This window comes from Triticum urartu, chromosome 7A, assembly GCF_056163025.1.
Source record: "Triticum urartu cultivar PI428250 chromosome 7A, HENAU_Tu73, whole genome shotgun sequence".
NCBI classification, from domain to species: domain Eukaryota; kingdom Viridiplantae; phylum Streptophyta; class Magnoliopsida; order Poales; family Poaceae; genus Triticum; species Triticum urartu.
This window is the reverse complement of record NC_141879.1, coordinates 18,978,699-18,989,656: the sequence shown is the minus strand read 5'-3', so window position 1 is coordinate 18,989,656 and position 10,958 is coordinate 18,978,699. Positions and strand designations below refer to the sequence as shown.

The window sequence follows — 10,958 nt, the reverse complement described above, 5'->3', positions numbered from 1 at the left end:
GGATACTTCCTTCTTGCTTCTCTAGTGTCATTGCTCCTTTTTTTGTGAAAATAGTGTCATTGCTCCTTTTTTTGTGAAAATAGTGTCATTGCTCCTTGTTACAAGGAAATGTTCGATCTCAGACTAGCCACAATGGAGAGTAAGAGGTAATATCACTGGTAGTCACTAAACTTGCGTTGGATATGCAGTTTAGTGCTACAACTTTAAAAATACGGATTTTTGGTCAGTTAACTTGCGTTTAGGTTCATATACGGTCACTCTCGTTGACTGCCTGCGTATTCGCCGATGACATGGCATGCCACGCAAGCAGAGGCCCACTGTCAGTGACACAGGCCGTTTCAAGGAGTCGCGTGCGTGGTGTTTTTGTACAGACCCCCTGCACTTATTTTCTTTTGCGCAAAAATGTCCCTGCAAGGGCGGGAGCAAGCCAACCGTGCATATTTGCGGAGCGGTACCCCAATATCTCTGGCCATTCATTCTAACTCCCCACCGCTTCGTTTCCCGATCAAACAGAGGCGGAGGCGGAGGAGGCGGTGCTTGACGGCGGCCGTCGTCAGAGGCGATGAATGAACCGCGTCGTCGACGTCCGGGCGAAGCTGCGCCGTCGTATGGTACGTCTGCCCCCCCCCCACCCCACCCCCACCCCTCCCTGCTCTCCTCCGTCTTGTTTCTCTCATCTGCTCCTGGTCGTCTTCTTCCTGCCCCGTTTCGCGTATCTAGGGTTCATGTGTTATGGCCATTATCTTTGATAGTTTCTCGTATGGACGCGTTGTTCTTAACCGATCTTGAAAGGACGGATTGGATTTTGAAGGTCCAGGCCCGCTGTTTGCAAATCAAACTAGGGTTCGGGAAGGTCTAGGTCCCCTGTTTGGTTAGATTATATAGTTGAAAAATGTCTGATGTTTGTACTGGGAAGGGCAAGAAGTTAACTGAACTTCTGAATTTCAGAAAGTGCATGCAGTTACTGAAATTTTTGACACTAAATGTGTTTACTCTGAATTTCAGAAACTGCATGCAGTTAACTAAATTTTTTGACACTAAATGTGTGTACTCTGAATTTCAGAAACTGCATGCAGTTAACTGAATTTTTTTGACACTGAATGCGTGTACTCTGTTTTTTTAAGATTGTGTGCTCTATTGGTACTGTAATGGATAATTAGCTGCTGAATGCGTGTACTAAAAATGTACTCAAAATGTGTACTATAATGGATAATTAGCTGTTGAACTTGTGTTGTACTTATTTACTTGTTAACTGAATTTTTCTTCAGTAAATTCGACGTACCCTACTTACTGAATTTTTTTATTTTCACAATGCAGGTGATTTTGATGGCTTGTTTAGTGTTCAGATCCACCACAAGGGTTTGTTCTGTGGGAGTGAGAGCAACAAGACTTACATGGATTATGAGGTTGACTGGTTTGACATGTGTGAGAGTGACACATGGTCAATGTTATGGATCAAGGATTTTCTTTCACAACTGGGACATGACATGGAAGCCTCCAAATTAGATGTGTATTGGTGCCAACCAGGGAAGACCGTTGCTGATGGGCTTAAGCTTATGCAATGTGATGCAGATATTGTTCTTATGATTATTGCAACAACAGAGCACAAGAACCTACTGCTTGTAGTAGATCATGGTGAAACTTTGCAGTCATCAGATGATGATGTTTTGATTACTGGAGTGATAGAACTGCCTAAGGTCATTACTCCCACAAAACACAATGGAAAAGAAAATGTTAGCTGCTCAGCGAAAGGAAAGAGTCCAAGACAGAATGTATCAAGGAAAACAAAGAGGAGGATGTCATATGGTGAAGGATCTAGTTCTGGGTTTACAGCTGCAGTGGAGGAAGAGCAAGGAGAGGAGCATGGTCAGAGCAGTGAAGAAGAGGGTGATGTTCAGGATGAGTTAACAGATGAGGATTTTTATGAGAGTGACTTTGATGTGCAAGATGGTGATGATGACCTGTTTTGTGCACATGTTGACAAAAATGTAGATGACCACAGAGAGAAGACTGAATTTTCTGACTATGAAGCAGAACTCCCAGAAGATGCACTGGAGGACAGTCATTTGAATATGTCAAGAGAAGAGAAAGATAAGTTGAAGCATAAATTCAGTGTTTTCAACCCTACCACAGACCTGAATGCACCAGTGTTTAAGCTAGGTATGGTATTTGCAGACATGATAGAGCTGAGACATGCTCTCAATGCATACAGTGTCAGAAATAGAGTGAAGGTGAGGAAGCTCAGGAATACTAACAGGTCATTAGAGGCAGTATGCAAGGATGATTGTACTTGGTACTTGAAGGCAGGCAAGGACAACAGATCCAGCAGCATTCAGATCAAGAAGTATACTGACAAACATACTTGCACCAAAGCTTGGGATCTGAAAGTGCTTACTGCTCCCTTTCTTACTAAACAGTTCAGAGAAGAGTTCAGAGGCAATGAGAAAATGCCCTTACTGAAATTTTCAGAGAAGGTGGAACAAGAATTTAACTTAGTTGCTCACAGGAGTAAGTTGGGAAGGGCAAGAAGAGCAGCCGTTAAAGAAATCAGGGGAGAAGATGATGATCAATACAACACTTTATGGGACTATGGGCAGGAGTTGAGAAGGAGCAATCCAGGGAGCCTATTTTTCATGTGCACAAAGGAAGTGTTTGATGACAAGGCCAAGGTCACAAAGGACCACTTCTCAACATTGTACTGGTCTTATGATGCATGTAAGAGGGGTTTTTTGAAGGGCTGCAGACCAATAATTTTCCTTGATGGTTGTCACATCAAAACAAGATATAAGGGGAATATATTGACAGCAGTTGGGATTGATCCAAATGATTGTATCTTCCCTATAGCATTTGGCATATGTGAAGTGGAGTCAACACACAATTGGGAGTGGTTTCTAGCCTCTTTGAAGGATGACCTGAATATAATCAATACATCAACATTCACCATTATGAGTGACAGACAGAAGGTGAGTCATAGTCTTTTTGTTCTTTTATTTGTAAAATGTTCTATTCCAAAGTTCTGGAACTAGGATGCAAGAAAATCTCGAGGCTCGTGAACCGCTCGAGATCGACTCGAAAAGAAACGAGCTGAGTTTGAACACTTTATGTAGCTCGACCAAGAAACAAGCTGATCTTGAGCCAATGTTGGCTCGCTCGATTTTAGCTCGATAGCTCGACAGAATATAATTATATTTTAAGTGATGTTTATGTTGTTGTAGGGTTTGACGAATGCTGTGAAGAAAGTTTTCCCTGATTCAGAACATAGGAACTGTGTTAGGCACATTTACCAAAATTTCCACAAAGTACACAAGGGTGAACAACTGAAGAATGACCTCTGGGCCATAGCAAGATCCACTAATGAAGCTGCCTACACCAGAAACATGGATAAGACGAGAGATCACAACTTTGCAGCATTCAATTGGGTTGAGAACTTGTCCCCAAGAACTTGGATCAAAGCTTTCTTTGACCCTTTCTGCAAGTGTGATATATTGCTGAATAACATGTGTGAGGTGTTTAACAGGTTAGTTTCATTGTTTGCAAGTATGATGTATTGCTTGATTTCTGTTGCATTTGCTTTCATTGATTGTGTGAACACATATTTGTAGCTACATTTTGGATGGTAGAGAGTTGCCAATTAAATCAATGCTGGATTACATCTTCTGGAAGATTTCAAATAGGATGGTTGGTAAGCAAAGGGAGGCAGAAAAGTGGACAGGCAGGCTTTGCCCCAAGATACAGAAGAAGCTGGACAAGTATGTTGAGTGGGCAAAAAATTGCAGGGTGAGGGAGTATGGAAGAGGTGTATTCCAGGTTATCTCATTAAACAACACTTACATTGTTGATCTGAACATGTTGAGCTGTAACTACAAAAGGTGGGAATTGTCTGGTATACCTTGTCATCATGCAATTGCTTGTTTTAGGCATGAGAGAATTGAGCCTGAGAGCATGGTCCATTCATGCTACACTGTTGAGGAGTACAAGAAGTGCTATGGCTTCAATATGAGGCCAATGAGGGATCCAGAGGAATGGGAAAAGATGCGTGGCAATCCTGTTTTTCCACCCATATACACCAAAGTAATGGGCAGGCCCAAGAAAAGTAGGAAAAAAGATCCAGAGGAGAAGAAGGATAAGAAAGGAGTTAGGAAGTTGACCAAGCATGGTGTTAGCATGCATTGCTCTGTTTGTGGGGGCGCTGATCATAACAAGAAAGGGCATTACAAACACGTGAATCAACCACCTACGGAGGAAGCACCTGGGGAATCAGAAGAAGAATACGATGATCCAAGCATAATTGCTGTAAGTTTCTTACATCTTTTCTTGTACATTGATATATTACTTGTACTTCTGTGCATTGATATATTACTTGTACTTCTGTAGAACATTATGCCACACAGAGTTTACCCACAGTTTGATCCAACACAAACTCCAGATTCTATGGTTTACAAGATGCAGGAAAGGGTAAAATATGCAGTGTTGGTTCTTTTTGGAATATTTTTTTTCTGAATTAACAATTGCTCATATGATATGTTATCTGTTAACTATATTGGCAGGAAAAATTTACATACCCTGCACCTATGGACTTTGGTCCCCTGCCTGAGTCTAGCTTTATTGCTAATGCTAGGGACACAATCCCTATAGGCAGGGTGACAACAGCCATGTCCAGGGGCAGGGTGAGAGGAGGAACAAGTGGGAGCAATGCAACAAGAGGAGGAAGAAGTGCAAGAAATGCAACAAGAGGTGGTAGAAGTGGTACCAATGCAAGAAGGGGAGGAAGAAGTGCAAGCAATGCAACAAGGGGAGGCAGAATAGTAAGCAATGCAACAAGGGGAGGAACTGCTCCAAGTGCAACTAGAGGTGGCAATTACCCAAGTGGAAGTAATCCTCCCAAAGGAGCAAGGGCTGCTGCTCTAGGATTCTACAACTTGCTTTTTGGAAATGATGGACAAAGCAGCCAGCAACCACCACTTTTTATGCAGGGAGAAGAAGAGGTACTTGTGAGCCAAAATGCACCCCAAGATGGCCTGTTTGGAGATGGCTGGCCTCAGGACATGCATGATTTCCTATCTCTGTAGTTGGATGACCAAGTGATGAAGTTCATGAATGAACTTTTGTGTAGAATAGTTCATGAATGAACTGCTCCTTTTGTTGGGGTAAATCAGGAAAAAAAGACCTTGTTCTGCTTAGGTTTACATGACAAATGAACCATGCTTTTGTCAGTACTAATTTCCCTGTTTAGTATGGATTTTGTTCGCTACTTCTCCCAGTTTGGAGCTATGACATATGTTTACTGTCATATGCCCAAAATCAGTTTGCACATATGTTTACTGTCATATGCCCAAAATCAGTCTGCACATATGTTTTCTGTCATATACCCAAAAAGAGTGGCCTGCTTTTTGAATTGTTTTACCGAGATTTTTATGCTCAAATACATTCTGCAGATATATTCACAGCCATAAGCTAAATTGAGTCTGCACATATGTTTTCTGTTATATGCCCAAAAAGAGTGGCCTGCTTTTTGAATTGTTTTACTGAGATTTTTATGCTCAAATACATTCTGCAGATATGTTCATAGCCATAAGCTATACTGAGTCTGCACATATGCTTACTGTCATATGCCCAAAAAAGTGGCCTGTGGTCTGCTTTTTGAATTGTTTTACTGAGATTTTTATGCTCAAATACATTCTGCAGATATATTCATAGCCATAAGCTAAACTGAGTCTGCACATATGCTTCCTGTCATATGCCCAAAAAAATGGCCTGCTTTTTTCATTGTTTTACTGACATTTTTATGCTCAAATACATTCTTCAGATATGTTCAGTCATAAACCAAAAAAATGAGTGGCCTGGGATTCAAACCCAGACCGTGCTAGCAACAACCCACACCATCTAGCCACTCAGGCAGTGAGACTAATTTGTTCAGTTACGTGTACTCAAGTCTTTTGTACCAACTATTTGTACCATCTCTTTCCTTTGCTCCGCCGCCCGTACGTCTGACAGATGTAAGAGATACGCGCCGGCGACACCCGTGACTACTCCCGCTTTCGCAAGCTCATTCCCGCCATCCAGTACTTCTTCCAAAGCCATTTCCCGCCATTAGCCCGCTCGCCACAGTGTTATTTCCCGCCCTCGATGCACGCTATATAAACATGCTGGTGACCGGGTTTTGGTGGGGCCACTGTCAGCAAGGACATTTTTGTGCAAAAGAAAATAAGTGCAGGGAGGTCTGTGCAAAAACACCACGCATGCGACTCCTTGAAACGGCATGTGTCACTGACAGTGGGCCTCTGCTTGTGTGGCATGCCATGTCATCGGCAAATACGCGGGCAGTCAACGAGAGTGACCGTATATGAACCTAGACGCAAGTTAACTGATCGGAAATCCGTATTTTTAAAGTTGTAGCACTAAACGGCACATCCAATGCAAGTTTAGTGACTACCAGTAACATAGCCTCGTGTCTTGGCTGACGGTGTCCACATGCGTGCGGGTAGCACGATGCAGCAAGGAGTGTCGCTCTCATACACGGTTGTTTGGGGAGCAGGCACGATCATCTGGCTGGCCAGAACGGGACGCAAAGCAGCCACTGAGGTGAACGTGGTTGGGTAGCTTGATTGATTCGGCGAGCAAGTAGTGTTGCTCCTTTTCTGAAGGCGTTGCTGTTGAAGAACCTCGTTGTCCATGTGATGTCATAAGATGGTCGGTGCGGATATGGTCATTAATATAGTTTGCCGCTCGCGGATCTGATTGCTTTGGTGTTTCTTTTTTTTTCTCGCCTATGCATAGCTTTGGTCTTAGATGACTTTGCTATTTGATAGCGTGTCGTTGTGTGTGAGTGGTGGTGTTGGCTGTGTACATCTTAGCTATGCAGAGGCCGGGAGTATGCTCATTATTTTTGTATCCTCTTGATGCTCCATTTTGAGCCAATAAAATTTCACCCTTTGTCGAAAAAAAGAAAAAGAAAAACCAAGTCGACAAACTAAAAATGAACTTTTGTGTATATATTGTAATTTTGAAGAAAATGATAGTACAATCAAACATATATGGGAAGTTAAATAGACCAGTCCACTCACTTCTTAATCAATGGCAATGGCGTCGAATTGCCCCTTGTCTTCCTTCCCGATGACTGGACGAGGCAAAACCACCACTTTGTTCACATTTATTTGTGGAGCCTTAAAGCGTTGTTGACATCAGCCCTCCTGCCATCTTCAAGATCACATAAGTATTCATGGGATTTGAAGATTTTCTTTGTGAACATAACTATGGCCCTAATGCTAGACCATGATTGCATCCTAAGCTTACTTTGCTGATTTTTTTTTCTTGGAGATGTGATACATAACGTCATTCAACAAACCTGATAAATCCCGTTGGAGCTTGATGGTCTTTCCAATAACCCATCTTGGATTCATCGCCACCCTGATCAGCCAGATGTCCTTGTCCTCCATGGCGGCTCTCATCTTTATTACCCGGTTTATCCTGAACCTGTTGCGGTCAAGCCTAAGTGGATTGTTGGACGGATACTTCCTTCTTGCTTCTCTAGTGTCATTGCTCCTTTTTTTGTGAAAATAGTGTCATTGCTCCTTTTTTTGTGAAAATAGTGTCATTGCTCCTTGTTACAAGGAAATGTTCGATCTCAGACTAGCCACAATGGAGAGTAACTTAGACTAGTAACATGCCTATGTTACTAATCTATGTTACTACCTCTATAGCGGGAAGTAATATGGAACACTTTATTTATTAGGCTATAGACTCATCTTGTCTTGATATGTGTGATGTTACTTATACTACTAGTAACTAGCTATGTTACTACATGTCTCTCTTTCTTCATTTACAGCTTGTCACATCATTTATTTTATCTAGATATGTGTGATGTTACTTCTGGGTAATCTCAGAGCAATGACCTGCAAGCTTTACATCACAATCATACAAGGAAGATCCTAATTTTACCAAGAGACGATCTTCAGCCCCAAAGCTCATGGCTCTACATTTCGATGCAAAAGAAAAAAAAAACTCATGGCTCTATATTTCCTTGTTTGCTTTACATCGAAACGTAAACCAAGTTCGCATCCAACACGCCCACTGTTTGACCCAATACGACGCGACCCTGCTAACCAGATTTCATAGCTTGACACGACACACCAAATATGTTCTAAACTTCAACTATGTGGTTACTACTTACACAAACCGTATTGTGCACAAGTTGAGAGTACTGAGCTTCTGCAGCAAATTCACTCGTAGTTGTATGATTCATGGTATGGAACCAGTTAGCTGGTTGCCACGCAACACCAAACGTGTAAGGTTGGCAAACTTGCTCATGTCGGCCGGTAGCTCGCCAGAGAGTACGTTGTTTGCTGCCCTGAACACCTGCAGCCCAATTGCCGATGTTGGCAGGGTCCCAGAAAACTTGTTGTTCCCCATATCAATCCACCTGATGTTATCAGGTATCTTGGCCGGTAAGACCCCAGTGAAACCATTGCTCTCTATCGCCAACTTGGTCAACTTCGGTAATGACCAAATTTTCTTGGGAAACTTGCCGTGGAAGCTGTTGTTGGAGATCATGAGGTTGTTCAGCAGGACGCAGTCCGTGAGGTTTTTCGGGAGCTCGCCAGACAAGCTGTTGTTGGAGACCACAATGTCGTCGAGCATCCCGTTGGCGCAAAGTGATTCTGGGAGCGTCCCAGAGAGGTTGTTGCTAGAAACCTCGAGGTTTCTGAGAGGCGAGTGCTTCCCGAGCTCCGCCGGCAGCTCGCCCGAGAGATTGTTTTCAAATAGCCTGATGTCCCTAAGATTGGGGAGCATCGCTATGCTTGTTGGAATGGTGCCGCTGAGCTGATTGGTGTACAGGAACAGTATGCTCAGGTTCTTGAGGTTAACAATCTCTTATGGGATTTCTCCAGTAAGCTGGTTATCCGACACATCAAGCTCTATCAAATTCACCGCCGTGATTTTGCGCGGCAGTGTGCCTGTGAGTCCATTGGTGAACAGGTACAAGTACTTGAGCTTTGGGTGCTGCCAGACCCAGGCCGGGATCTCGCCGGTCAGCTTGTTCCCCGTAATAGCCATCAGCTGGAGGTTCGCTAGGCTCGAGTAGGCTTTCGGGATCTCACCGGTCATGTTCATGTCAGACATCCAAAGGTAGCTCAGGTTGGTCAGCTTGGCGAACTCTAGCGGCGCAGGCGCCGACGCGAACGGGTTCGAGGCAAGAGTGAGCTGCTCGAGCCTGGCGAGCTTGCTTATCTCGGCCGCTGGGTACGCTCCGGTGAACTGGTTGGTGTCAAGAAGCAGCGACCTCAGCGCCGGAAGCCCGGCCAGCGTGGCCGGCATGGTGCCACCGAAGTAATTTGCCGACAGGTTGAGGTGCTCCATGGCCGGTGACAGGCGGCTGATGTCATGCGGAAGGACCCCGTGGAAGGCGTTGTAGGAGAGGTCGAGGAAGCGGAGCTGGGAGCAGTTGTAGAGCGGGCCACGGGGGAAGCCGCCGGTGAGGTTGTTGTATGAGAGGTCGAGGCGGCTAAGGCTCGGCAGGTCGCGCAGGGACTCCGGTACCTTGCCGGTAAGGTTGAACTTCCGCAAGGATATCCCCGTCACAGCCCCGGAGCGTCCGCCGCCGCAGACCACACCGGTCCAGTTGCAATGGTCGGCGTTGGCGACGGGGTCCCACGACACAAGCTGACGTGGGTTTCCCCACTGTTTCTTGATAGCTAGGAGGGTGGCCTGGTCGCCGGAGGTGGGCTGCGAGCTCGATTTGTCGCCCACGGCCAGCAGGAGGACGCCCAGGAATAGTAGAAGGTGGAAGGGGTAGCTGCTCGCCATTATCTTTGTCGGTACGTTGTTACTAGCTACTGAGCTTTGGGTGAGTGGAGCAGAGCTAGCTAGCTAATATCCGCGTGAAAAGGCAAAAGCTCCCCTAGAAGACTCAACGACAGTCGTGGCCGGTCATCGGTCGCCGGTCGTCGCGGTCGCGGAGACGATATATACCAGTTCACTCACACTTGTCAATAAAGGGTTGTTAGTGGGAGTAGTAATTTTGATTAGTGGAGATGTCTTCAACTTTAGAGACTTATTATAGTTGCAACTGTCATAGCACTACTAGATTCATGTGCTGCGTAAGTAGGTCTATTTGTGTTGCGCTGTCAGCCCGCACACGGGCTAGTTTGTGTTTATGTTCACTAGCCATCAACCCGTGCAACTGCACGGGCTAGCGACTTGAGTCCAAAGTCCAAAAACATGAAGTTTAATATACATTGAAAAAATAATAAACATCGAATAGCATTTATAATTTCTAAATACAAGTGTACTTTTAAAAATCACGGTCACGTTATTTAGCCTTTCAACGAATGCACAACCATAATTAGTGCCAATGTATAAATTGATGTATGTCCAGTACAAAATTGTGCCTAATTCATGGTAGTAATTCAAAAAATATAAAAACCAATCTATGGTGAAAAATTATTGGCAAAAATGATAAATGATTGAAAAATAGAAATATACAACTTGATTGATATTTTGGTAAAATGACACAATTTTTCCAATGGTAAATTTTGTCTCAATTACCTTTATTAATTTGAGATAATTGGGATTGTTTTTTGTTGAATGGTAATTAAAAAATATATAGTTATGCCCTTTTAGGGTAGTTTAAGTCATTACTCTTCTCCTAGGCATGAAGTATTATAAATGGTTGCGAGTGTACATTCTTTAGTCAATATATAAATTCTTATTCGTTAGTAAATGATGAGAACTGTTCATTCTTTATTTACGAAGAATTAGATTTTTTTTGAAAAGGGGGATTCCCCGGCCTCTGCATCAGAAAGATGCATACGGCCATCTTATTGACCAAATAAAGTAGTGCCAACATGATTCCAAAGGTCTCCAAAAGCAATAAAAAAGTACAGAAAGCTCACACAGAGCCAATAAGGGCTAGAAACACCAACTAGCCAAGAAAAGATGCCACAGCCGGCTGGCTAAAA

General features: G+C 43.7%; 1 protein-coding gene and 1 pseudogene across 1 annotated transcript; one reads left to right on the top strand and one right to left on the bottom strand.

Annotated features, from left to right (window-relative positions):
* The first annotated feature begins 410 nt into the window (after window positions 1–410).
* Window positions 411–5,138, top strand: LOC147957050 (uncharacterized). The gene is made up of 6 exons (XM_087536614.1): window positions 411–611; window positions 1,318–2,963; window positions 3,216–3,517; window positions 3,603–4,293; window positions 4,375–4,455; window positions 4,548–5,138. Exons 1-6 carry the CDS (start codon window positions 563–565, stop codon window positions 5,067–5,069), a joined length of 3,291 nt encoding a protein of 1,096 aa, XP_087392740.1. The 5' UTR covers window positions 411–562; the 3' UTR covers window positions 5,070–5,138.
* Window positions 5,139–8,210: 3,072 nt separating this feature from the next.
* LOC125524836 (uncharacterized) lies at window positions 8,211–9,804 on the bottom strand (annotated as a pseudogene).
* Window positions 9,805–10,958: the final 1,154 nt, after the last annotated feature.

Excerpts from the sequence above, each read along its gene's own strand:
- LOC147957050 (XM_087536614.1), top strand. The coding sequence starts at position 563 with ATGAATGAACCGCGTCGTCGACGTCCGGGCGAAGCTGCGCCGTCGTAT. Across the intron at positions 2,964-3,215 it reads TTATGAGTGACAGACAGAAG|GGTTTGACGAATGCTGTGAA; the intron begins GTGAGTCATAGT and ends ATGTTGTTGTAG. Across the intron at positions 3,518-3,602 it reads ATGTGTGAGGTGTTTAACAG|CTACATTTTGGATGGTAGAG; the intron begins GTTAGTTTCATT and ends ACATATTTGTAG.